The sequence below is a fragment of the Micromys minutus genome (assembly GCF_963924665.1).
Source record: "Micromys minutus genome assembly, chromosome: 12".
NCBI classification, from domain to species: Eukaryota; Metazoa; Chordata; class Mammalia; order Rodentia; family Muridae; genus Micromys; species Micromys minutus.
The window spans coordinates 4,048,268-4,071,240 of record NC_137981.1 but is presented as its reverse complement, the minus strand read 5'-3'; the positions used below and the strand labels follow the sequence as shown (position 1 = coordinate 4,071,240).

General features: G+C 44.7%; 1 protein-coding gene across 3 annotated transcripts in view; it reads right to left on the bottom strand.

The window, feature by feature from the left end:
• Window positions 1–22,973, bottom strand: part of PTPRG (protein tyrosine phosphatase receptor type G) — a 659,839-nt gene that overhangs the window by 192,061 nt on the left and 444,805 nt on the right. For all 3 annotated transcript variants that reach the window (XM_080926850.1, XM_080926851.1, XM_080926852.1), the window contains one exon: window positions 358–453. In XM_080926850.1, coding sequence (XP_080782976.1) covers window positions 358–453 — 96 coding nt within the window. The remainder of the gene's footprint in view (window positions 1–357; window positions 454–22,973) is intronic.

Below are 22,973 nucleotides of genomic sequence, written 5' to 3'. Positions count from 1 at the left end.
ATGATTTCAAAGTTGCTGAAAGAAAGCCACCTTCTTTTCATCTGCCTCTTGTTATTCTGAAGGAACTTGTTCGAAAGGCTTCAGCCATGAAGTTAGATGATAAATGTGTTTCTCAATCTGCACGCCAGTCAAGTAGCAATAAAATCAGAATAATTCATGCAAAAATTTTCATTATGTTTCTAAACATACTTATTTACATTTTAAATCACACATTAGACAATATGAAATATCTTTCATTTAGACAGGTGTGAACTAAAAAACAGATGCATTCATTAAACATGGAACAATTCGGCAAATTAAGGGGAAAAATTTTCAAAGAACTCTCTGGTTGAAGTACTTCAGCCACCATTAACTTACTTGAAAAAATATGGCCATGGCTCCAATGACTCTGTTCTCAGAAATGGCCGTTTGGAAGCTGTCAAAGTCGTCTGGGTTGTAAAAGAAAATCTGCATCTGCAAAATAGTTTTAAAAAATGTATTAGAAAAAATTTCCAACCATTGGAAAAGTAGAGAATAGCACAGAGGAGCTATGTTTCCCACATCTCGAGGCCACACCCTGTTTATCAAATAAGCACGGCTCTCCTTGGCTAACGCCGGTGAGAGCACATCCCATACACCCCACCATTTTACTTCAGAACACCCGGCTGACCATATCCATGCTGCCCAGGACACGAACTACTACAGATGCGTTGTCAGCTCTTTACCCAGAGTCATAATGAAACTTTCCCACGAGGCAAAGCTTCAACAGCCAAGTAGAAAACTAAGCCTGTGAGGGGTAGCCTGAATGTTACATCTTAGACATAAATATGTTGGATTTTAAGGTATATCTCAGCACTACTATGGGATATAACACCTGAAGGGTATATGTCAGAAATGTCACCAAAAACAAGTAGAATGGTAAAAGCAGTGCAATCATGTAATCGTTTACTGTGGGCATAAAAGCTATTCCAGGCATTACATTCCTGAATGTACTCAAAAAACGCAAACAAGATGAAAGGAAGGCAGGAAAGTACTTCAGGAAGTGCCCATCAAGTCGCTTCAGGCCGAACATCACAGGAACACTGAACTCAAGATGCTCTCACCGCAACTGGAAGCATCTTCTGCATTTTGCTTATTAAAAAACAAAACGAAATCCAGGTACATCAACTTGATGTCACGGCACGATTTGAATACTTCAGTGAACCCTGATATTTAAAAAGACTAATCACGGGAGGACGACAAAAGCCTCCCGAGACTGCACTCGTTCTTATTTCAGCATCCCCACCCGCTTGTCCAGGAGCCCCTCAGGGAGGCAATGTTCCCGACACACAGGGTCTAGTTATGAGAATACTGCCCAGCATTCAGATCTCAGCAGCACTCCACCAGCAACAGTACCACATGCTAACACCAGCAGACCTCTTCAAAGTCCCAGTGAGAGGCCTAGAGAGATGGCTCGGCGGTTAAGAACACTGAATGTTCGTTCTTCTAAGGAAATCACATTTGATTCCCAGGATTCATGGTGACTCTCAATCACCTGTAACTCTAGAACTGACAGAGTCTTTTGGCCTCCTAGGGTACTAGGCACACATACATACCGTACATAGATATACATGTGGCCAAAACACTTCTACACGTAGACTAAAAGTTTAAAAACACAATCTTAATGAGGATGCATTGGACTCAGTCTCTGAGAAAACCCCGTCCTTCAAAAAACCTGAGCTCTCGTATGATGACTCTCATCTTCCCCCAGGTCCTAAATGTTGTGCTAAAATGGCCTCTAATGGAGATAATGATCACATCCCAGCTGGGAGCTTGGACAGGTTGATATTGAACAAAACTTTCCGAGCAGACCAAGGTGACTCAGTATAGACCAAAGGCGAATGGAGCTGCCATTTGAACCAGGATGGTACTGAGAAGGTAATAGCTCACGTTTGAGGGGTGTGTGGGGTCCAAGGCATTACATCACTTTCTAGGGACATTCAGGAATCCACAGGAGGAAGAGAGAGACCCCTTTGGGATATTTCTCTTTTAAAACAAATTCTTACCAATGGCAGTTCTTTGGATAGCTTTGGACATCATGAATTTACAATAAGAAGAATCTACTACTTGAGGTATAGATTTAAACCATTTAATACTGGGTCAGTTGCTTCAGATTCAAAGCCACTAAATCAAGGGGGAAAAAATCCCCACATAAGTGTATTTGGAAAATTATACTTCACTTTCTTTTTTAAAACTCAGACTCAAAGTAAATAGGTTCCAGAAAGCTTTCCTATGCTTCAGCCCTTGAACAGGGGCAGGCCTGTTTCATGTAGCACCTGAAGAGCCTGGGAAATAAAACATGCTAAGATCTGTTCAAGGGCACTTTCCTTTACAGCTCAGGAAGGAAATGCAGTTTTGGAAATCATGTTTGGGTCGAGGCTCCACCCACCTGGATAATAAAATGTCTTTTAAAGATACCACAAGTGCAAGTTAGAAATATAAATTTCTCTTGCTATTGCTTTCAAGTTGCAGCTTACTGAATTATGCTCACATGCAGAGCTCTCTAAGAATAAAGTAAATGAAGGGATAAAGTTTTGCTGGATTAACCAGACTCTAGCAACTTGTTATTGAAGGAAAAAGAATCGGGGTAGAGACTGGCAAATATTTATAGAGACAAATGCTGCATAAGAGCTGAGGGATAGACCTGGAGAGTCCAGTGACCGAGATGTCTGCTAACACCTCATCCTTACCAGCAGCCCCACAATCATTTACATGTTGTCCCTCTGGCGCTTGCACTGTCTCTGGGGATATCCCTCTACGACTACACCTTTAATCCCTCGCTCCATCACTTGAGAGTAAGGGGAGATAATTGGTCCCATCTACTGAATACAGAAGTGTGTAATTTCTAAGAATGTGGATATCCTCTCACAAGATCGCTGTGTAATTGTTACAATAAGGAAATTTCACCATCATGTGTTCCTATTATCCAATTCTCCGTTCACTTTCAAATTTAGTAAGTGCCCAATAAAAGCCTACCACAGATCATCCTACAGTCTGGGTGCAGAGTGCAATCTAGGATTAACTCTGCAGTCCACCACCCATCTGTCTGTCTGTCTGTCTGTCTGTTCCCACCGCCATCCAGGACAACTCACTGGCTTTCTTGACTCTGAGAATGAGACACCACAAGGACAATTATACTTAGATATGTGCTCTGTCTCCTCACAGTTTCTCAAGGTGGTACCTTCTGTGGAACCCGTTGTACAATAATGCTATCTTTATTCAGTGTGCCAGGTCAGCGTGACTAAGGCATGGGTTTATCCCAAAACAAGAACTATGTAACATGGTCAGATCATAAGGGGAGCTGTAAAGCTTTCCATTTTCCTTTCAAAATAAAAAAATCTCTGTGGGGAGACCATGGGAAACAAGATGCCCACCCGGCTCCCACCCTCCTCCATTGGTTTGGGCGCCCACTGATGATTCTGTAACTCTGGAGTGTCACAGGAACACATCTCTCCCTTCTCTGGGTTCCTTTCATTTACACAGGCCACTTTGGTTTTCACTTTCCGCACTCCATGGAGATTCCTAACATTATTTATTACCCTGCTCTTCCAAGCGCCCCAGCTTTGCCCAGCAGAAGACCCCTGGGATGGGTTCTCTCATTATGCAGCTACACCCCATCTTTCCTTTGCTTGTTTTTCGTACCTCCTTCTGAAAAGGCACATTGGTTTCCCCTCAACTTGTTCTTTATCTGTCCCTGCCATAAAAAGCGCCCCCCCCCCAACAAATCTAATTTCTTTTGGTGGAAAGTGTGGTTTAAAGACCCAGGAACTCAGTGTTTTCCAAATGTACTAAAAGTAGGTTAACTTCAGTTATTCCAGAACACATAGCTGAAGGTCAGTGGATCCATTCTGTATTGGATGCCCCCTGAAGAGGAAAGGAAGCTGAATCACCTGTGTGAATGCGTGCCACATGGCTCTCCTTTCTCAAAGGCAGGCTGAGTGAAACTAAACTAGAAAACCACCGTGGGACAAAGTCATGTGACCTTCTGTGTCATCGTGTCAAAGCCAGGGTGGTGAGGATGAAATCCTCCATCTAGCCAGGCCAGGGTATTACCAGGAACACCATATGACATCACATGGCATGTGGAAAGTAGTAATTTATAAGGGAAAACAGACTGGAAGGAAGTCTCATCCCTGGCCAAGTCACACGTGTTAACACAGGTAGGGAGAAGGCCACATGAGCTCTGGGCAGTGACGGGTGAGTACAGCAATGGCGCCAACAACTGGCAATACGTCACGGCGTTGGGTGCTAAGGAATATATTGAGAGACTAAGATGCGTCCCTTCCTTTATCTTACACTGCTCAATTCCTCTGCCATTTAATTGACTCTCAGTTCACTGTGGTTGGATATGAACTACAAATGATCAATGTGAAAGAAGAGGCTTATCATTATCACTGTCATCTTCACACACTTATTGACCACCTACAGTATATCGAGTGTTGTGTGATCACTCATTACTACTTTGGGAATAAGACATTGCCATGAATAGCAGGCAAGAAAAGCAAGACCTCCAACACCCAACATTTTCAACACTCTGGAAAAGGAAGAGTACGTTGGTATAGAGAAGTAACCTTTTCCCTCAGAGGTTCAAGTCTTCATCACTGCATTTCTTTACACTGGCAAGAATGTCCGCTTGATGGCGACTCTTTATAGGATGCCCTGACAGATGAGGCGCAGTCGATGCTCAGGACCAAGTACCATTAACGAGACAGGGCTACCGTCTTCTTTGAATGCCAAAGTTAGGTAGATATGTGGAAAAAGAGCTTAAGGCAGTAGACAGATGGCGGTCAAGTCAAGTACGTGTTAAATAGAGCCTGACATGGTCCAGCAAGGGGAGGATGGCGCAGCTTCATAACCATGAGCTCATTCTTTAATGGTATGTGTATGCCCAACTCAGTTTTCAGGTGACTGTGACTCTGACTATCCCAACTCCAGAGAGGAGCTCTCCCAAGCTCTCTGCAGACCCCGAATCGCTACAGCTGTAGTACTTCTTAGAAAAGGGGGTGGGGGAGCACAGTGAAATAAAGGAGACAGTGCCCAGGCAGCTCGGAACAAAGGCCAGTGACTACGTGATGTAGGCATCGGTGCCTGTTGGAAGGTTTTCATACAAGAAGGAATACACAGACAAAAGCTGCAGAAAAGTTACAGGAGCCTGACATGGCTTAGGGCTACAAACGCATGGCGCTTTTTCAGGGGACTTGGCGTATCCGGAACTTAGTGGTGCAGAAATGCCTGTAACTCCATCACCAGGGGATCTGGTGCCCTCTTCTGGCAACAATGGGTACATACATTCATGTGTGTGTGTGCCTCCAATCAAGATGCATGAACACAACGAGAAAGATGAATAAAATCTTAAAGGAGTTTAAAAAAGACATATGAAGTCTAATCAGTTTAATCATGGCTGGGGATAAGCTTCGAGAGCCAACTGGGATGCAGCAGTGGGTGTCTCAAGAGAGCAAAGGGGAAATCTAAACACGTGGACGTCTCTTTTCGGTTTACTTTCTGCATAACGTGTATCGGGTGCCAAGAGCACAGGAGTATACACTGAGGTCTTACGATGCCCTTGTTCAGTCAGACTGCATATGCATCACACAAAACAAGAAAACTTAAGGAACAACTTAGGGAGGGAGGATTTATTTGGCTCACAGCTCCAGGGCACAGTGCCTCACTGTTGAGGGTTTAATCTTGATAGCAGATGCTTGAGGAAGGTGCTCACATTCCACTCACTGTGAGAGTGTAGACAGTAATGTGTGCATGGGCTCAATTCCCCCACCCCCTTTTTAAAAATATCCAGCCAGGGATCCCAGCACCTACAATGGCACCACACATATGCAGTATGGATTTTTGTACCCTAGTTAGTCCACGTTAGAAAATCACAGACATGGCCACAGAACTGTCTCCCACGTGGTTCCGGATCCAATTACATCATCATCAAGTTTAACCACCACATACATCAAAACATATTCCAATCAATGAATTCTCCCACTGCCATTAGCCAGAAAGATCTATGCAGGCAGAACGGAAGTCAGCTTGGCTCCCGGCTGTGCCTGGTACAGTGCTGGTCGGTAAAATGCTGCTCGTTTATTTCTGAGAGGATAAATGGGCGCAACCCGGAGTAGCTTATGTGAAGACGCCCCAACCACAAAGTCATCGACAAGCTCGTGAAGCCTTTGATGTTTCTAGGAATAAATAACAAGTGGCAAAGTGAGCTCAGGACACCGAGAGAACAAAGGGACTCAGGCTTCTGGCATCAAAGCCTTCAAAGTTCTCATCAAGTGGCTAAGTAGCCTCAGGTATGGTTCTGTTAAGCACAGATTACATACATTAAATTCTCTTTAATGCACAAGACACTGAACCATTTTTTAACCGATTCTGGACTGTGACTATGACACTCAAGAAAAAAAAGTGTTATTCATTTTAATTATGGAGAAAATGGTGAGCAATTGTGATATATATAACATAATAATTCATGATACAGAGTTTACTGTGATTTAGGGCACTTACATTTTATGAAGACTTATTTTTATGGATAAATTCTAGGCATGGGCATATGTATGTGTACATATAAGTTCTGATACCTGAGCAGACCATAAGGGGCTGTTGGATCTTCTGGAACTGAAGTTACATGTGGTCGTTAGCCATGTAATGAGAGTGGGAACCACAGGTACATCATTTGCAAGAGCAGTATGTGCTCTGAGCCACTGAGCCACTATTCCAGCTCCTGCAGGAATTTTTAGAAGAATTGTTAGATTTTGTGGTATTATTGTGAGAGTTTTATTTTCATGTGTATAAGCTTCAGATCATGAGAATGTAAGAGTCTATTAGATTCACCTCAGTTATGTAGACTGGTCTTTTCTTATCAGTCAAAAGTATGAGGTCCCTGCAATGTCAGCCTTCAGACACCAGACTGCAACACCAAACTCAAGACTGAATCACACAGCCCTGACTCAGCGACCTGATCACCACATCTGGATTCATCAGAATCAGGCTTCTCCCAGGGGAATGCAGCCCTAGTTCACAACCCAGTTCACCCTCTTGTACCGAGCTTGTTTGCAGATGGAAGGTTTTGGACTTCTTTATCTCTTTCTAGTGTATATCAACTACATACAATATGGATTTCATTATGGAATATCATGTGTAAAAATGTTCTCGGATTCTCTTCACACACTCCACTACCACCCTCTTGTTTCTACAATTCTTGCTGATCTGCTCACCTGCTGACTCTCGTGTCCCCATTTGGAGATCCAGTTAGTTTAATTAGGGTAACTTGGGTGTGGGTTTAGTCACAGGAAATTGGGCCGCTTACTTGTGGCTACATCACTGAAGAAAATCTTTCTCTGGAGCCATCCATTAACTACCTGTAGACCCATTAAGCTGGGCAGGGCCTCATGAGACCCTTGGCTCAGGGTTCCCATCTGGAAATCAGAGGCCACTCTCAGCTTTGGGAAAGTCAGCGTAAAGGAGACAGCTCCCATTTCCCATTGTAAATCTGCATGATCACAAGGGCTGTGTCGGTTACGGAGAAAGAGATCCTTTGCACATGCCAACCAGTCTCCCTGCGAGTCACTCCCAAAGGTGTAGGCTCAAGCCGCTTTCACTGAAAGAAGAGTTGTAGAAGAACTATGCTGTGAGGAGGAACAAATCGCCATCTCTGTGGGCAAGACGGCATTCAAATCAACATTCCAGAAGGCTTGCTGAATACCATAGTTTAACACACAACACCCAGCCCTTTATCAATTGCTTTCTGCAGTTAATGCAAAGATGCTTCCAGCATCTCTGTACCTGGAGTTCTACTCTTTGGAGCAGATGAACCCGACATGCACACCACATGTAAGGGTCACAAGAACAGTTGACTAAGAAGTTTGAAGCTTGGTGACAAAGCGAAATTGTGTTTCCCAGGAGTCACTCTGTATGATGTATGAAGTTTTTACTTTGAGTTAAGCAAGAGTTTGGGCAGACATGCAGTGGATTCTGTATTGCACATTCTGAAATGTGTCATGCTCGAAGCCCTTGTCATGCGTTTAGGGATGGTGGTAAGAATCTGCAGCTCTCCACTTAATACTGTGTGACACGGGGAAGTCAGCCACCAACATCCCCAAGAGCAGACTCAAGAAAAAGCACCGCAGCACTCGACAGGGACTAGCGAATAAAATTAACAAAGTAAGGCACCTGCTCTTCTGTGTTACACACTGGAAGCCACAGTTGTCCCTGGCTTTAAATTGAATTTAAGAGGAAGGAGGAGAGAAGAATGCAAATAAGTTTAAGAATGGCTGCATACAGTGTCTTAGATGGGAACTAGCATCCAGCATCCAAGGATGGAAGACAGACAGAGACAGCTTCACTCCATCCAGTCAGAGTTCACTCTGCAGCTCTAAGGCAGCACAGTGGCTCCCCCTAGGGCAGAACCTCCAAAAGGACCATAGGAGGTTAAATTCTCCTTCCGGCCAGAGCAGTGGACACGTGGACACGGGAAAGACCTCAGCCACGTGCGCGTTAAGTATGAATTTTTCCTTGTATGCAAGGCTCAGTGCTGACTAGGAAAATATTATCCGAGTGTGCTGCTGGGCCCAGGATGGCCACAATCTCTCCACAGAGTCTATGACGCCCATACCTGTAATCTCGGCACTAGGGAGGCCTAGGCAAGAGGCCTGCCTGCTGCACCCTAGAGCCCAGCTACACCACAGGGCTGGAGAATGTGTGATAAGGATTAGTTAAGGCACAGTGCAGCTCAGTATATGCGATCAGAACGTGCTTCACATCTGCCCATGCGTCCTACCGAGTAAGTAATTCAAAAAGGAATGATAGCTAAAAATAACAAAATTAAAAGGAAGGTGGCACACACCTGAATTCCCAGCACTTGGGACACTGAGGCAGGAGGATTGCCTCAATCAAGTTTTTAGACCCTTCTTGGAAAAGCAAAATAAAACAAAAACTAGCCGTTGTTTCCTCATGCTTGGTGTGTGTGTGTGTGGGTGTGTGTGTGTGCGTGCGAGTGTGTGTGTGTGTGTGCGCGCGCTCGAGAGTGTGTGTACACAAGGTTAGCCCTGGAACTCACTGTGCCTGGGTGCATGTGGAACTCATTTGTATTTCAGAAACACGAAAGTCCCCACTGGTGTTTGTGCTCTTTGTAAAGTGAAACTTTGTCGAAACCGCTTTGTACTTGGGAGTAACAGCCACATGATTCACCATGAAATGAAGTCTGGAAAATCATTTTGGATAAATGGGCCTATAAATTCAATAGAATTTCCATGACAACACAGGCTGCAACACTCAACCACAAATAAAAGGTTATAAATCATTCAACACCAACTAGAAATTGGCAATATGTCTCCCGTCTCGAAATGCAAGGAGTCCAAAGCTCAGGTTGTTACTCACTCGCCCCGATTTCCCAGTACGCTTCACTCCTTCCCTCTCACTCTGTATTCTCTCCCCATAATGGGTGACATCATGAGGCCGTAAAATTGCAATTAAGCTAAGTGAAATTAGCAGAGGTGTGGCACTGGTTGTGACCCCTTCCCTGCCCCCACCCGAGACCTCTCTGTAAGGAGTGTGCAAAGATAAGCAAGGCGTATGTGTGTATGCTGTATCCACCGACCCATGTAACATGATGTTGACATTCGGAGTCTCCATGAGGTAAAGCTATGGGAAAGGGATGGCTCAGATGGAAAACTGCTCAGGACAGAAGTATTTGAACCTGAGTTTGCCCCCCAGAGCCTGTGTAAAAGCCATCACAAGCAGAGGTAAATGCTTGTAATGACAATATTTGGGGAAGCAGGGAGAGGTTCTGTTTGACCTCATCTGGGCTCACTGGCCGGCCTGATTAATAAGACACCGGCCAATGAGAAACACTCTCTTTAAAATGAAAAGCCAGACAGGGCTCCTCCTAACGATGATGTGTGATGCCGGCCTCTACCTTACACATACAACATACACACATACGCACAAACACACAAAACAATGTTTTGTACAAAATATTCCTAAGGACATATGGATAAGATGTCCCGGTGGTGACTTCTCCAGTGTTTGAGTTCTGTAAGTTCAAACCATATGCTAGAGAGTCCACTGGTGCAGCATTTGAAGAAGACACTACACAGCTCTCTGAGCACTGTGTGGATGGCACTGGTGCCAGGGCCAGGCATGCAGCACGTACATGCTTATTTGGTGAGGGCAGATTGTTCCCTCCCACATGACAGGAAACATGTTTTTGTTCTCCATTTAGACCTTTCCATGACGCTCTAACTCATTATAAGCGACAGCTGTAGAGAGGCGATGCCTGGCAGTGGGCGAAGGATCTCTGAGGCTTGAGATCTACCTTCCAGCTTCCCATGCCCCGGCACGCTGCTCAAGACTGCTCAAGGTTGCAGAGGGCACTGACCAACGTCCATTACTCTCACCACTTGAGCTTTGGTGCCTGCGCCTTAGCACTGTGAGCCCTTTTGGAAGCATCTAGCTGATTAGTGAAGTGACCAGTCAGTGCATGTGTGAGTTCGTTTCCAGAGAGGGTTAAGTTAAAGGGGAGAACATGCTCTGGGTAGGGGACTCAGATGGAGCAGGTGACCAAAGGAGAAGTGAACGCAGCATAGTCATGTCCTTTCTCTTCCTGGATGCCACGCCCTCCATGTCAGGATGGACTGACACCTATATAAACTCTCCCTCCCTTGTTTATTCTGGTAGCAGTCATGAGAGCTTACACAGACACTTTAACACAAATGTTCAGTCCTGGTATCACACAGCCCAGGGCTTTCATTGGAATCTTCAAGGGCTTAAAACAAACAAACAAGCCCCCAATGGTTAGGATGCAATACTCCAAACCCTCTATGAACATACCTAGATGAGCAATGCTTGAAAACAGGCTATTGCAATTGGTTCAACCCATCCCTAGAGAACAATGTGCACCTTTTATTCTCCCCTAAAGATGGAGGAAAGGATACAGCCAGTTGGTAAAGGGCCTGCCCTGAAATCATGGGACATGGATTTGAATCCCCAGCAACCATGGAAAAGTGGAGGCTGTTGTGTTCCTCTGTGACGCCAGGGCAGGAGGCACAGAAAGGCGGTCCAGCAGTCTATTCACTAGTGAGCTCTGGGTTCAACATAACTCAAAAGAAAATGTGGGAAGCAACTGAGGAGGTCGCCAAAGTCAAACTCTGGCCCCCACACATGCCTGTCTGTACCAACACAGACACAGAGGAAACGGAGGAAGCGAGACAACTTTCTCACACCACTGCTGCTTGGACCCATGCGCTGTCTGAGCTGTCAGCCACTGGATGGACTCTTCTAATTTAATTTAATATTGCCCGAATAGGCGTTCACAATAAGACTGAGCCATTAGACAAAAAGGGGAAATTACTCGGGTTTGTTTTTTTGCTATGTATTGTAATTCTAAATTCTACATCCCAAAGTCTAGTTGCCTCAAAGCCAGTGAACCCTTGTGTACGTCAGCTTTTGTACAAGCCTTGCTCCTTAATTTAAAACAACTGGGTGAATGAGGAAGCCTGCAGCCTGTCGCTGGACCAAAGAGAGGTAGGTGGGACTTAGGTTCCAGGGCTTGGGATCTGAGGCTGAGATCACAAGGAGAGGAAGAGAAGAAAGAGGGCATCATGATTGTGAACACATGCCATGAGGGGTCAGCTGTTGAAGTAGGAGTGGCCCAGGTGAAACATGGCAAGTGACATCCCGGGGCTACTGACAGGGAAGTAGACAAAATAGCACAGAGGGTTGGTACCTGCCCAGCTCTGGTGCTTTAAGGGTGATTATAAATATAAAGTTTGTGTCTTTCATTTGGGGACTAAATTATCTAAGGTGGGGTAGAAACCCCCAATTAATATTTACCACAAGAACTTTCCCTAAGGATGGCTATTTCATTACTTGGTGAGTCTTTGTATTTAGACAAATCAATGCTCTCCTACAGGCCCTATAGATGCAGAGGCAAATGCATGTGTACCTATGCCTTACCTTTGTTGATATAAAGATAAAGCCCTAGTTCTGCATAATGTCTTGGAGAATTAACAAAACAGCCCACCAAGGTGGGGAAAGTGATCGATGTTCATTGAAAGTTCTCGAATATACATTCTCAGTGGAGAAATCCAATGAGCAAATTAAATACACCATGACCATATCCTACTTTCAAAAAGGTATGCCCTACAATGTTGCATACATCAGGATGTTACATGTGACACATGTGTGTATGGGGGGGGGGGTTAGAAATGATGTGAGCAAACTCAGCTGGGAGAAATACTAGTGGGGCTTTTCCCAAAAAAGGATCTAGACTGGGGAAGGACCGAGATAGGCATTTGACCTTTCCTGGGTTTGTGGCAGCCCCGGTAGAGGAGGCAGAAACAATTGAAAGAAGAGGGGTAAAGGACAAAGGAAAATTGAAAAAGAATAGACCTGAAATTGCTCCTGCAGCTCTAGGGCAGGTGGGGGAACGGATGGATGGGTCTGGGGACTAGATGCTGAGCAGTAGCCTCCTCAGCCAACCGCTCTGAGGAACTGAGCCGCACCATATTTCTACTGTTCTGACAGTGACTCTTACTCCCCAACACTGTGAAGGACGCAGACGCAAAGAAAAGAGTGTGTCTCTGTTGTGATACGGCTCCTCACTGACTTACCACAGTAGCTCTGATGGTGAGCTTAGTTGCTGAGTTTCCTACCAATCTGGTCATAAAGAGACACTACACAGAGCCATCTGTGAGAAACGGATGGGGAAGCAAGGCTGCCCCACACTGGGCAGGGCACAGCATGGCCTTAGAGAGACTTTACAGTATGCCAGGCTCAGGGTTTCTCCTTTCCATGAGTTCTCCAGGGGCTAACACTGGGTTACAGAATCTGATCGTTAGAGGTGTCAACTGACCGTGAAGAAAAGATGCCATTAGGAAACGAAGTTCTCCCCCACTTGGATGACATTTTCAGAGTAGTCAAATCCGGAGAAGCAGGAAGCTGGATGCACATGGCTAGGGCCGGTGTGGAGGGGGAGGGGCTAGGAAGTTGTCGGTGTCAGTGGGGACAGAGTTCCAGTTTGACATGATAGCAATGTTCTGGAGATAAATGGTGGTGACACTGGAATAATATTCTAAATGCAGGGAAAATCCCTGGACTACACACTTGAAAGAAATTGAATGATAAAACAATAATTGAAATGGTAAATCTTATATTATGTGCAACATATTACAATAAAAGGATAAGAATGAGCCTCTGGACAAAGGTAAATACAAAATGAAGGTGTAGGTGCAAGCTCCACTCTCCACGGTATTACAATCATGAGAACATGGCTACACTTTCTGTTTCTCAATGGAAACTGAGATGACGCTCAGACTGAATGAGGATGGCTTCAGCAGGATTTGAGATTCCATATGTGGTTGTTTAAATATGGCCGCCATAGACTTATGTGTTGGGACGCTTGGCTCATAGGCACTAGTAGTATGTGGGGCTTTCTTAAAGTAGGTGTGGCCTTGTTGGAGGAAGTGTGTCACTGTGGGGGCGGGCTCTGAGGTCACCTATGCTCAAAGTGCTCCCACTGACACAGTCCCCTTCTGCTGCCTGCAGATGAGGATGTAGAACTCTCAGCTCCTCCAGCATGACTGCCTGCACGCTGCCATGATGATAAAGGGCCAAACCTCTGAAACTTAGAAGTCAGCACCCCTCAAAGTGTTGTCTTTATGAAAGTTGCCATGGTCATGGTGTCTCTTCACAGCAATGGAAACCCTAAGACACCATAATCTTCCTCTTTGTTCTTTTTCTTTTTTTTAAGTTTGGAGCTAGGCTACAGGGAAATAGAAATGTAAAAAGCCTTTGGAATGTTGCAAACATTTATCCTCTCCTCTTCTTCTCTTCCTCCTTTGCCATTCTTAATTCTGAACCTTTTATTGTATCATCTCAAGTCTTTTATGATGGCTTCTCTAATCTCATTCTAGTTCATGTTCTCTATGCCCACGTTTTATCATGAAATATTTAAAAAGGAGCAGAGATGGAACACCTCTATGCTCCCACCGACATTCCACCAGACTGTTTTCAGACACTTTACCCCATTCTCCGCCATGAACACGATGAAGGTTGAGGGGCAGAACCCCACTGGCATTCTCTCACACTCAGTCACTGCCAAACTAGTAACACTAGTGACAACGGGAAGTCATGCAAGTCTTACTGAATGTCCTCCAGGCTAGAACACCGAGACCCTGGAGCAATGTGGACCTCAACGCGGAAGATGTGACCCCTTTGGGCGTAACATATCAGATCTCCTGCATATCAACTATTTATATCACAGTTCACAACAGTAGCAACATGACAGTTATGAAGTAGCAATGAAATAATTTTATGGCTGGGGGTCACCACAGCACAAGGACTATATTAAAGGGTCACAGCATTAGGAAGGTTGGAAACCACTGCTCAGGAGTGTAAATCTCAGGAGTAGTTGCTACTAATTTGGAATACGGTTTAAGGTGATTAAGAACAACAAAGTGTCAAAGCACTGCTTTATGAAGACAAGAATGCACACAGTACACAGATGGCCCCTAGGCCTGCTGTCCACTGCTGCTTTCACTGTCCACACTGAAGAGCTGATATATAAAGTGTCATAGAGACGAGACGATAAAGGTAATTGTGCTCAGACACATGTGCCCTCAACTTGTCTCAGATCAGCCATCAAAACCTAACACCCAGAGGTCTGCACAGGAACACTGGCTCGGAGTCTCTAAACTCGGCAATCAGCTATCGTTGACAACTGTGCTCACAGAGCATCCTGGCCAACACTGTGCTGCAGAGGAGGGTTTAAGTGGACGGATGTCTAAAACTGGCTGCCTTCATTGGGACTGAAGTGCTTGCTGATGGAGGCATTCAAAACAGCATCAGCTATACTAACAAAAGACTATAGCCAGGCCCACTGCCAACCACAAAGAGAGTGATTAGATCAACTGAAGGGTATCTTTGCTATGGAGGATTAAGCAGAAATTGAAAAGAATGATCTAATCTACGCTTTTTGAATAAAGGGGGAAAGGTAGAAATACAGAGCAAGGGAGAGATGAGCGGTGAGAGACTGTTGCTTCTTCTGAAATCTGAAAATGCAGCGTTGAAATGAGGAAACGGCTCTGATAAGACATATCCAGTACTTTTTACATCAGTAAAACCTCCCTTCATAAGTATATGAATGAACAAGCTCAAGACAACAACCTCAAAGGAAGATGAAATGGACCCTGGCCGCACCCGGGTGACAGGATACACAGTCAGAGAGAACTAGATACAAACACGGCTGTAGTATCTTCTGAGTACAGCTTCTGAGCAACATGGGGTGGTCTCAGAGTGAGTACATTCACATAGGCCATATTTCTATAAAGACACGGGGGCTTATTGCCCCGCAGAATCACAGAGCATGCTCATGTGGGTCCTGTGAATGGTCACCTAGGAGTTATCTAGACACATGTGAACTCTGTTATTAAAGATGCAGTATAGACACTTTACAGAGAATTTGACCTTCATACAGCTCACTGAGAGAGGGGCTGTTTTACAACCATTTTAAAGACTAGAAAGGGAGGTTTGGACAGATGAGGAATTACTTCAAGGACACAGCTGACTTCCTGACTTCTACAGATCAACCAATTTAAACACACATTCTAAAGGTTCAAAGATACGAGCTACATATGAGAGGGAACATTTGGCATTTGTTTGAATTTGGCATTACCTAACTGAAATAACTATTTCCAGCTCTATCCATTTACCTGCAAGTATCATGATTTCATATTTATAGCTGAATAATATTCTACTGAGATCACAGGTCACATGTATGTGCTATTACATGTATGTGCTATCACATGTATGTACTATCACATGTACGTGCTATTCGTCAGCTGATGGACATCTAGGCTGCTTCAATTTCTCACTATTGTGAACTGATCAGGAATGAACACAGACGAGAATGTTGGTGTTGGGATGCATGGACGGTCTTCTCGAATGTGCTCAGGGTGGGTACGGATGGATCGCACGGTAGATTTCTTTGCAGCGTCCACACTGGTTTCTACAGAGCTACACCAGCCCGCACTTCTGCCAGCAGTGAATACATGTCCCCTCTCTAGACTCATGCCCAAGTTTTCCATTTGTTCTCTTGGCTTTAGCCATTCTGACTGGGAGCGAAGGGAGCAGAGCAGAGGAGGTATGAAGGGCAAAGTGAAGAGAAGGAATAAGGAGGTGAAATGGGGTGGAGGGTGGAGAAGGGCGGATGTGGAGAGGGACTAACACGGAAGAGCATTGATGCCTGTAGAGAAATGTACTATTACAAAAGCTTACAGAAACATAAAGAGTTTAAATGAACTTACCATATTCAGAGAGTGTGCCTCTCGCAGACACCAGAGACTATCAAACAAAACTCTCAGTGCCCAGTATGGGTTCCTTTCCTTCCAGCTGTTAGGCAGAAGGGTCATGGAAACCCCTAAAACAGTACAGTCAACTTCCGGCGCTCTTGGTTATCCAAATGGGCTTGATGGGTATTTGAGGCACCGAATTGATTATTAAGTCAGGGGCATGAAGAGAGAATCAAGGTGGCACTGGTCTGGACCCTTCGCTTCATGCATATTGGCTAGCCTTCATAGTCAGGAGGTCCTATGCATGCTGAAAGAAAAGGATTCAGCACACTGTACCCAGATGTAAACTCTGAAAGCGACTGTGAGGACTGGCCTTGCAAGAGATGCCCAATGGCACAGTGTGGTATGGATGATTTTGGAGTTACAAGTTTCTTTCTGGTTGTATTTAAGACCCACTCCACAGGCTGGAACTCATGCTTGGCATCGCTAACTGAGCCAAGAACCTGTGTCTGAGTAGGTCATGGGTTCAAGGGAAGACTTTATTACTTTCATTCTGCCAAATTGATACAGTATTAAACCATCCCTTAAATGGTCACATTTATAGTAACAAATTAGTACACCGCACACCTCTCTCCACAGCAGCGTCTTCTTCCTGTAAAGGGTGGTGAATATGGAGGCTCACCATTGGCTGGAGTATAAGAAGAGAGTGCGGAACTTAACACTTAAACAGTCACATCACAACCCTCCAGACAAACTCAACAGAAAGATCACCAGAGCCTGGTAGAGGAAGATAGTTGTGTAACGGTGTTCCCTGATATGACAGGACCTTTGCTCATAGGATCTCAACAGAAGCTGTGACAACATTAACAAGGGCTGTGCACTATCAAGTCAGCCAAGATGCCAATTGGGATGGAGGAGGGGCTCACAAAAACCCCACCCTTAGCTGAGGAACTATTGGTAATTGATGGCTGTTGGGGTGAGAATCAGTTTTCTTCAGATGTGGCCCCTGATAGGCCACCCTTCCTCAGAGGACGGGCGGACCCCATGCACATGTTGACAGCACTGCCTGGACTCAGAGACTTAAAAGAAATTAGTACCCAATGTTGGGAGAGGAAAGTGGTGGTGGGTGTGGGAGGAGACAAAAGGGAAGGGGGCGGGTCCGGATCTGATCAAAGCATATTATAGCATCATATGAAATTGTCAAATAAATAAAAAGCATAGAGCGGCCAAGCAGACAGGATCTACAGACGTTGCTTCTCCCTAGCAGATCTGACTCCTGGGGACAGCCCTTCACCACACGCTGTGGGGACATTTACTGTGGAGTCCCCATCTCTTCACAGTTTAATGACTACTCCCAAGACATTGGCTAATACCTGGATGAAGTTCAGGAAGAAGAAGCTCCTGCCTTAGGGTCAAGGTCAAGTTCTGGTATCGAGCTGCTGGGCTGACTGAAAGGAGTTGGAGCCATGTAGAAGGTGGGAACTTCAGCTGAAGAAACTCTCCTCCATCTGTACCCTGAGACTGGCTTTCAGGCAGTCTGTGGGGCATTTTTTTGATTACTGATTGATGTGGGAAGGCATAGCCCATTGTGGGGAGGACCACCCCCAAGAAGATGGTCCTGGGATATATGAAAAAGGTGATATGACCACAGTGACAGAATGCAGACCAGGACAGTGACCCTCAGCCACGCCCTCCTCTCCAGCTTTGGCTTAGCAGCTGCTTTGATCAGAATTGGCTGTGCCCTACCTAATGGTTACTAATACCAACCCCCATTTTTCCCTCTTCCCTCCGATGCTACCAGGCTCACACTGACTAACTGTCCCCAGGATGAGCCCACTTTGTACAGAGAGCACCTCAGCTCCCCAGATTAGCAGTCACATGACATGAACAGAGGTACAGGCAAGGGAGACAGCCTATTTTCATGAAAGCGACACAGAGTGAACAATCAAATCTTCAGCCCTGTCTGCACAGCCAGGGCTGGCTATGGCACTGACAGTGACATGCCGTAGTTACATTGTAGCACATTGTAGCGAACCATGTGCTTGCTACACATGTCACACAGTATCAACCTGAGAATTTAAAACTTTACATTATCCAATAATTATGGAAGGCTGGGAATGGTATACAACAGGTGCCACACAATGAAGACACAAAACTTTTGTGGAGAATGTGACTAGGTACACATGACTTCTCATCCTGCTTTTTGAATTGGGCTGAGACAGGAAATAAAGTTGTCTCCACAGGGAATCATATGAAAGAGGAAACACATCTACACTTACATTGCTTCGGTTTCTGGCAGGGGTTCCATTTTCATTCAAAGCATTGCATTTTAATGTCTCACCTTTCAGGTTGGTAGACTGGGCCTTCTCACTTCTTCAGCTGCCCCCACCTCAAGTGTGTTTAAATAGCTGACTTAGTAATTCCTACCAAGAGATGCTGCCACATGCCAGGCTTTGCACACTGCATTGAGATGCCATGTTCCCTACACAGTCCTGGGTGTAGACTTGAAGGAAACTTCAAGCTGTCTGGATTTTCTGAGTTCTAAACGACATATCATACTCATCTGAAGGTCTTAGGCTTTAAGGCTCAGGAATGTTAATCAAATAAATAAACAATGGAGTTTCCCTGTGGTGTGCAGTCATGTCTGGATGGGGTACATGTATAGGGATGCCGAGGAAGACAAGAGGCAGATGTCATTCTTCTTCAGGAACTATCTTATTTCTTATTCTTTTCTGAGTCAAGGTCTCATTTGACCTGAAGCTACTGATTATTAGGCTGAGCTGGTTGGCCATAGGGCCTCAGGAATCTACCATTTTCTATCTCCCCAAGGATGGGACAACAGGAATGTGCCACCAAAACTAGCTTCAGGTCTTTAGTTTTGAATGAGGGAACACTTTAACCAACTGAGCCACCCCCCTGGCCCTGGCCCTTCCTTTCTTTTAAGCATTCTCCTGGCTTTCAAGGCCACCAGTACTATGGCTTTCAGAGTGTAAGCCTGTCCTGGTACTACACAGGCACCTTTTTCCTTAGTCAACAGTTTTCAGCCTGTTTAGCTATCATCAGTGGCCAAATACACGACCAGGGCCAGGGACAACACACTGGCTGGTGCAAGGATACAACGCCACTGTGTACAATGTAGACAATTGCGTATGACTCACTTCCTCCAAGAAAAATGACACTCCAAACTGCAGAAGTCACCTGTGGCCGCCTGTGGCTTCTCAATGTAAAATATCACTGGTCTTGTAAACTGTCCTTCGGGTATGACCAGGGTAACTATGTCCTTTCTCCAAGGCCAAAGGCACATAAGATCCTTGATGTTAATGGCAAATATTTCCCAAATGAATTACAGGACCCCTTCGGTTTTTAGTGAAAATAGGAATGATCTCTTTTTGGTCAGAGGAATCTAATCTTTTGCTGTTCATTAAAATCTTTCCTTGAACAAATCAAGTTGCTCAAAGTATACAAAATGGGTTTTCATCTTAGCTAAGGATCACTTTCCCACGCCCATGGGAGTCACAGAACCACAGAATCCTTCCTCCCATGCACAGGATGGGAACAGATATGAAATCCAGGGACAATGTAGCAAGTGCTGTGTGAGCACTGTGTGGCTCGTCAGCCACCACTGTGTCTCCCTTCCTTTCTAACTCATGGGTTCTTAAGCAAGCTGGCTCTGCCACTCGGGAGGCATGTGATACTGTCTGGGAATGTGCCACCTAGAGTCAGCATGCAAAAGATACTGTAAAATACCTACAATAAAGGGATGCTACTGGAATGCCTGCCCTCTGAACACAGAACAAAACAAGTAGATATAAAGGCTGTTACCCCCCAAGTCAGCTAGTCCTGTGTAAACAATGTTGGTATCACAGCTCCAGTCTATCCATGTCTGGAAGAGGATATGCACAGCCCTTGGCTATGAATGCATCTCTCATGTATGATGGAATGGTTGTACAAATCTTCAGATGTGCACCGCATGGACTGGAGCTTAATTCTGTCTCCTTTTCTTCACTGTGAATTGGATTAGGAAATGTTATGGTTCGAATTCTGCCTTCCTTCTGCTGTCTTATTGGGAAATAGGGTCTTTGAAGCTGACTGAGTTAAGATGAAGTCATCAAAGTTCAATCAGATGGCGTTCTTATAACTAAAAGAAACAGGCTCAGAGGCAGACACAGCTATGATGCTGTGGAATGATAAAAGTAGGCGATGTGTGTAGAATCCATGGGTTTCAAAGGTTGCCAGCACAGTGCCAGAAGCTAACGGCATAGAAGTATTGCTCACAGCTAGCCTGAGCAGCTGAGCCTGCTGACACTCTCATCTTGGACCTCTGGCTTCTAGAATTGGAAAAGAAAAATCTGTTCTCACTTGGCTCCTGGATAGTGCTTTCTGAAGACTGCTGAAGGGACTTGGTCTTCAGTCTGTAAGACAGGATTGAGTGTGACAGCACCTAGTATTGAACTCCTTGGCAAGGAACTAAAAAGGCAGAGGAAGAATCCCAACAGACAGGAGCGGCTCACTCCTCAGCAGACCCATCACCTCTCTGGGACCTTCCCATCACGCCTAAAATGCTTCGCAGCTGTAGTCCAGAACGCAGAAAAAGTGAGTCGGGTGTCACTTTTAAAACGTGTGCACTGTAATAACAGCACAATGATAATTACTACTTTAAATTTTGCAACGTGGTAGAAGTGTGGGCTCAATTCTGCTAATACTTGAAACATAATTGAGCCTTAATTACAATATTAACCACAATAGCAATTTATGATGTGAGTATATCAATTCAAAACAGCCCAAACCAGAAAAGCTTAAGATATAATTCTACCTAGAAAACCCCTATGAGCCATCTTCCAAAACTCACATTTGGGTCTATTTGCTGGAAGAAGCATCTCCTGCCCATTATCTGTCGTGGTCTGCCTTCCCAATAGATGGCAGAGCTCTGGCAGCCTTTCCTTTCCAATAGTGCCCACAGTCTTGTCTTTGTGAATACCATATATACCTATGCAGTAGCATGCGTGGCTTTGCCATGTGCAGACTGTATGGTCTTCGAATGGCTCTCACATGTTGCATCTGGTTGATAAAAGAAGGAATGACATGGTCCCAATCGAGATCAAGAAACAAGACTCGAAAAAGGAACAAACGTAATACAGACTCTCAGGTTTGCAACTCATTTTTAAATATAAAAGAACTATCATGTCCCATGACCAGTCACCTGTCTCGTCATTACTGCTGTTGGTCTTGTCTTTTACATATGTGTCTCACAGAAGTCAGGTCTCGGGGATATCAATGTTCCTTATTACTTCTCTGCACCAAATCAATCGGCCTGAGTACCTCTCCTTGGAGGCCCACAAATTGTTAGGAAATTGAAAGCTAATCAAATCAATTGACCTTTATAAATGGGTCTAGAGACAGTAATATCTGAGCAAGCTATTCTGAACAGATGATTTATAAAGACCAAGCAGAGAGAGAGAAAGAGAGAGAGAGAGAAAGCACCAAATGAAAACACAAGATAATCATTTCGAACAGTGCCTAATTAACTGTGGAGTTTGACTCTTATCATTGGTATTTCAGAAGAATCTGCAGGCAGGTAGGTTTTCTTTTTTTCATGGGGAACTACAGATGTTAGGCTTATCCTGTGTACTTTCTAGGGGAAATATTCTTAGTACCAGCTATGACAGAAGCAGCAGCTGTCATGGGTAATGAACAGGTAGCAGTGGGCCAAAACAGGACGGCTAGACACCGAATTCCAGGTTACAGTCGAGGAGAACGTTAAGGGGAAAGGGGAAAACAGACTCTTCCACATCTTCCTCTGAAACCAAGTATGCCCAACTGTCTGACCTGTACAAAATAAAAGCTGAAGAACAATCCAATCAAACTATAAGTCAAACCTGCACCTAACCCTCACAGCAGTTTAAGTAAACTTAAGATGTTCTGCTGGGCAGAAGGCTGGACACACCTGGTTTGGAATGGGGTCTACAGAGATGTACACAGACGTGCATCTTATCGAGCTCTTCGCTTCCTCGCTTGAAGCTGGTGGCAACAGGAAGCTAAGGAACACTTCAGAACTATGGGGCCACTAGGATGCAGAAGTGCGAAGTCCAGGGACTTTATACCAGTTTGAGATTCGTGACCCGGAATGAGCAGTGAAGGGAAGGAGGAGTCCATATTTTCGTTTACATTTAGATGAGGAAAAAGCTCAGACAGTTCCCTGAGGATCCTGTGAAGTGTGCCGGCTCGAGCTGGCTGCGCACCCCTTATCCTCAGCCCCACAGGTGCGAAGCAGATGCCAGGCTTATCTGTCTCATGGCAAACAGAGCCATGCGTTTGGAATGCTAAGCACTAGCCAGAGAAGTTTGAAATGTATTAAAAGCGAGGCACTGAAGTTCAAAATACAGATAATCACTTACAAATTACTGATTTCCTTTGGAATGCAATTATATTTATAAATATGAATATAGTCTATATTAAAGCATGAAAAATGACACTCAAATATCTGTCAAGAGTTTGACATACCCTTAGGGAAATTATTTTTTCAAACTTAGATGAATGCACACTAACATATTTCTTTTGTCAAAGTGGATTAAAATGGGAAAAGCAAATGGATTGAAGAGACTTGGGATAGTTTAAAAGTAGATGCACAAAACAATGGCTACTCTGAGGCCTCCCTCTTTTATGTTAATG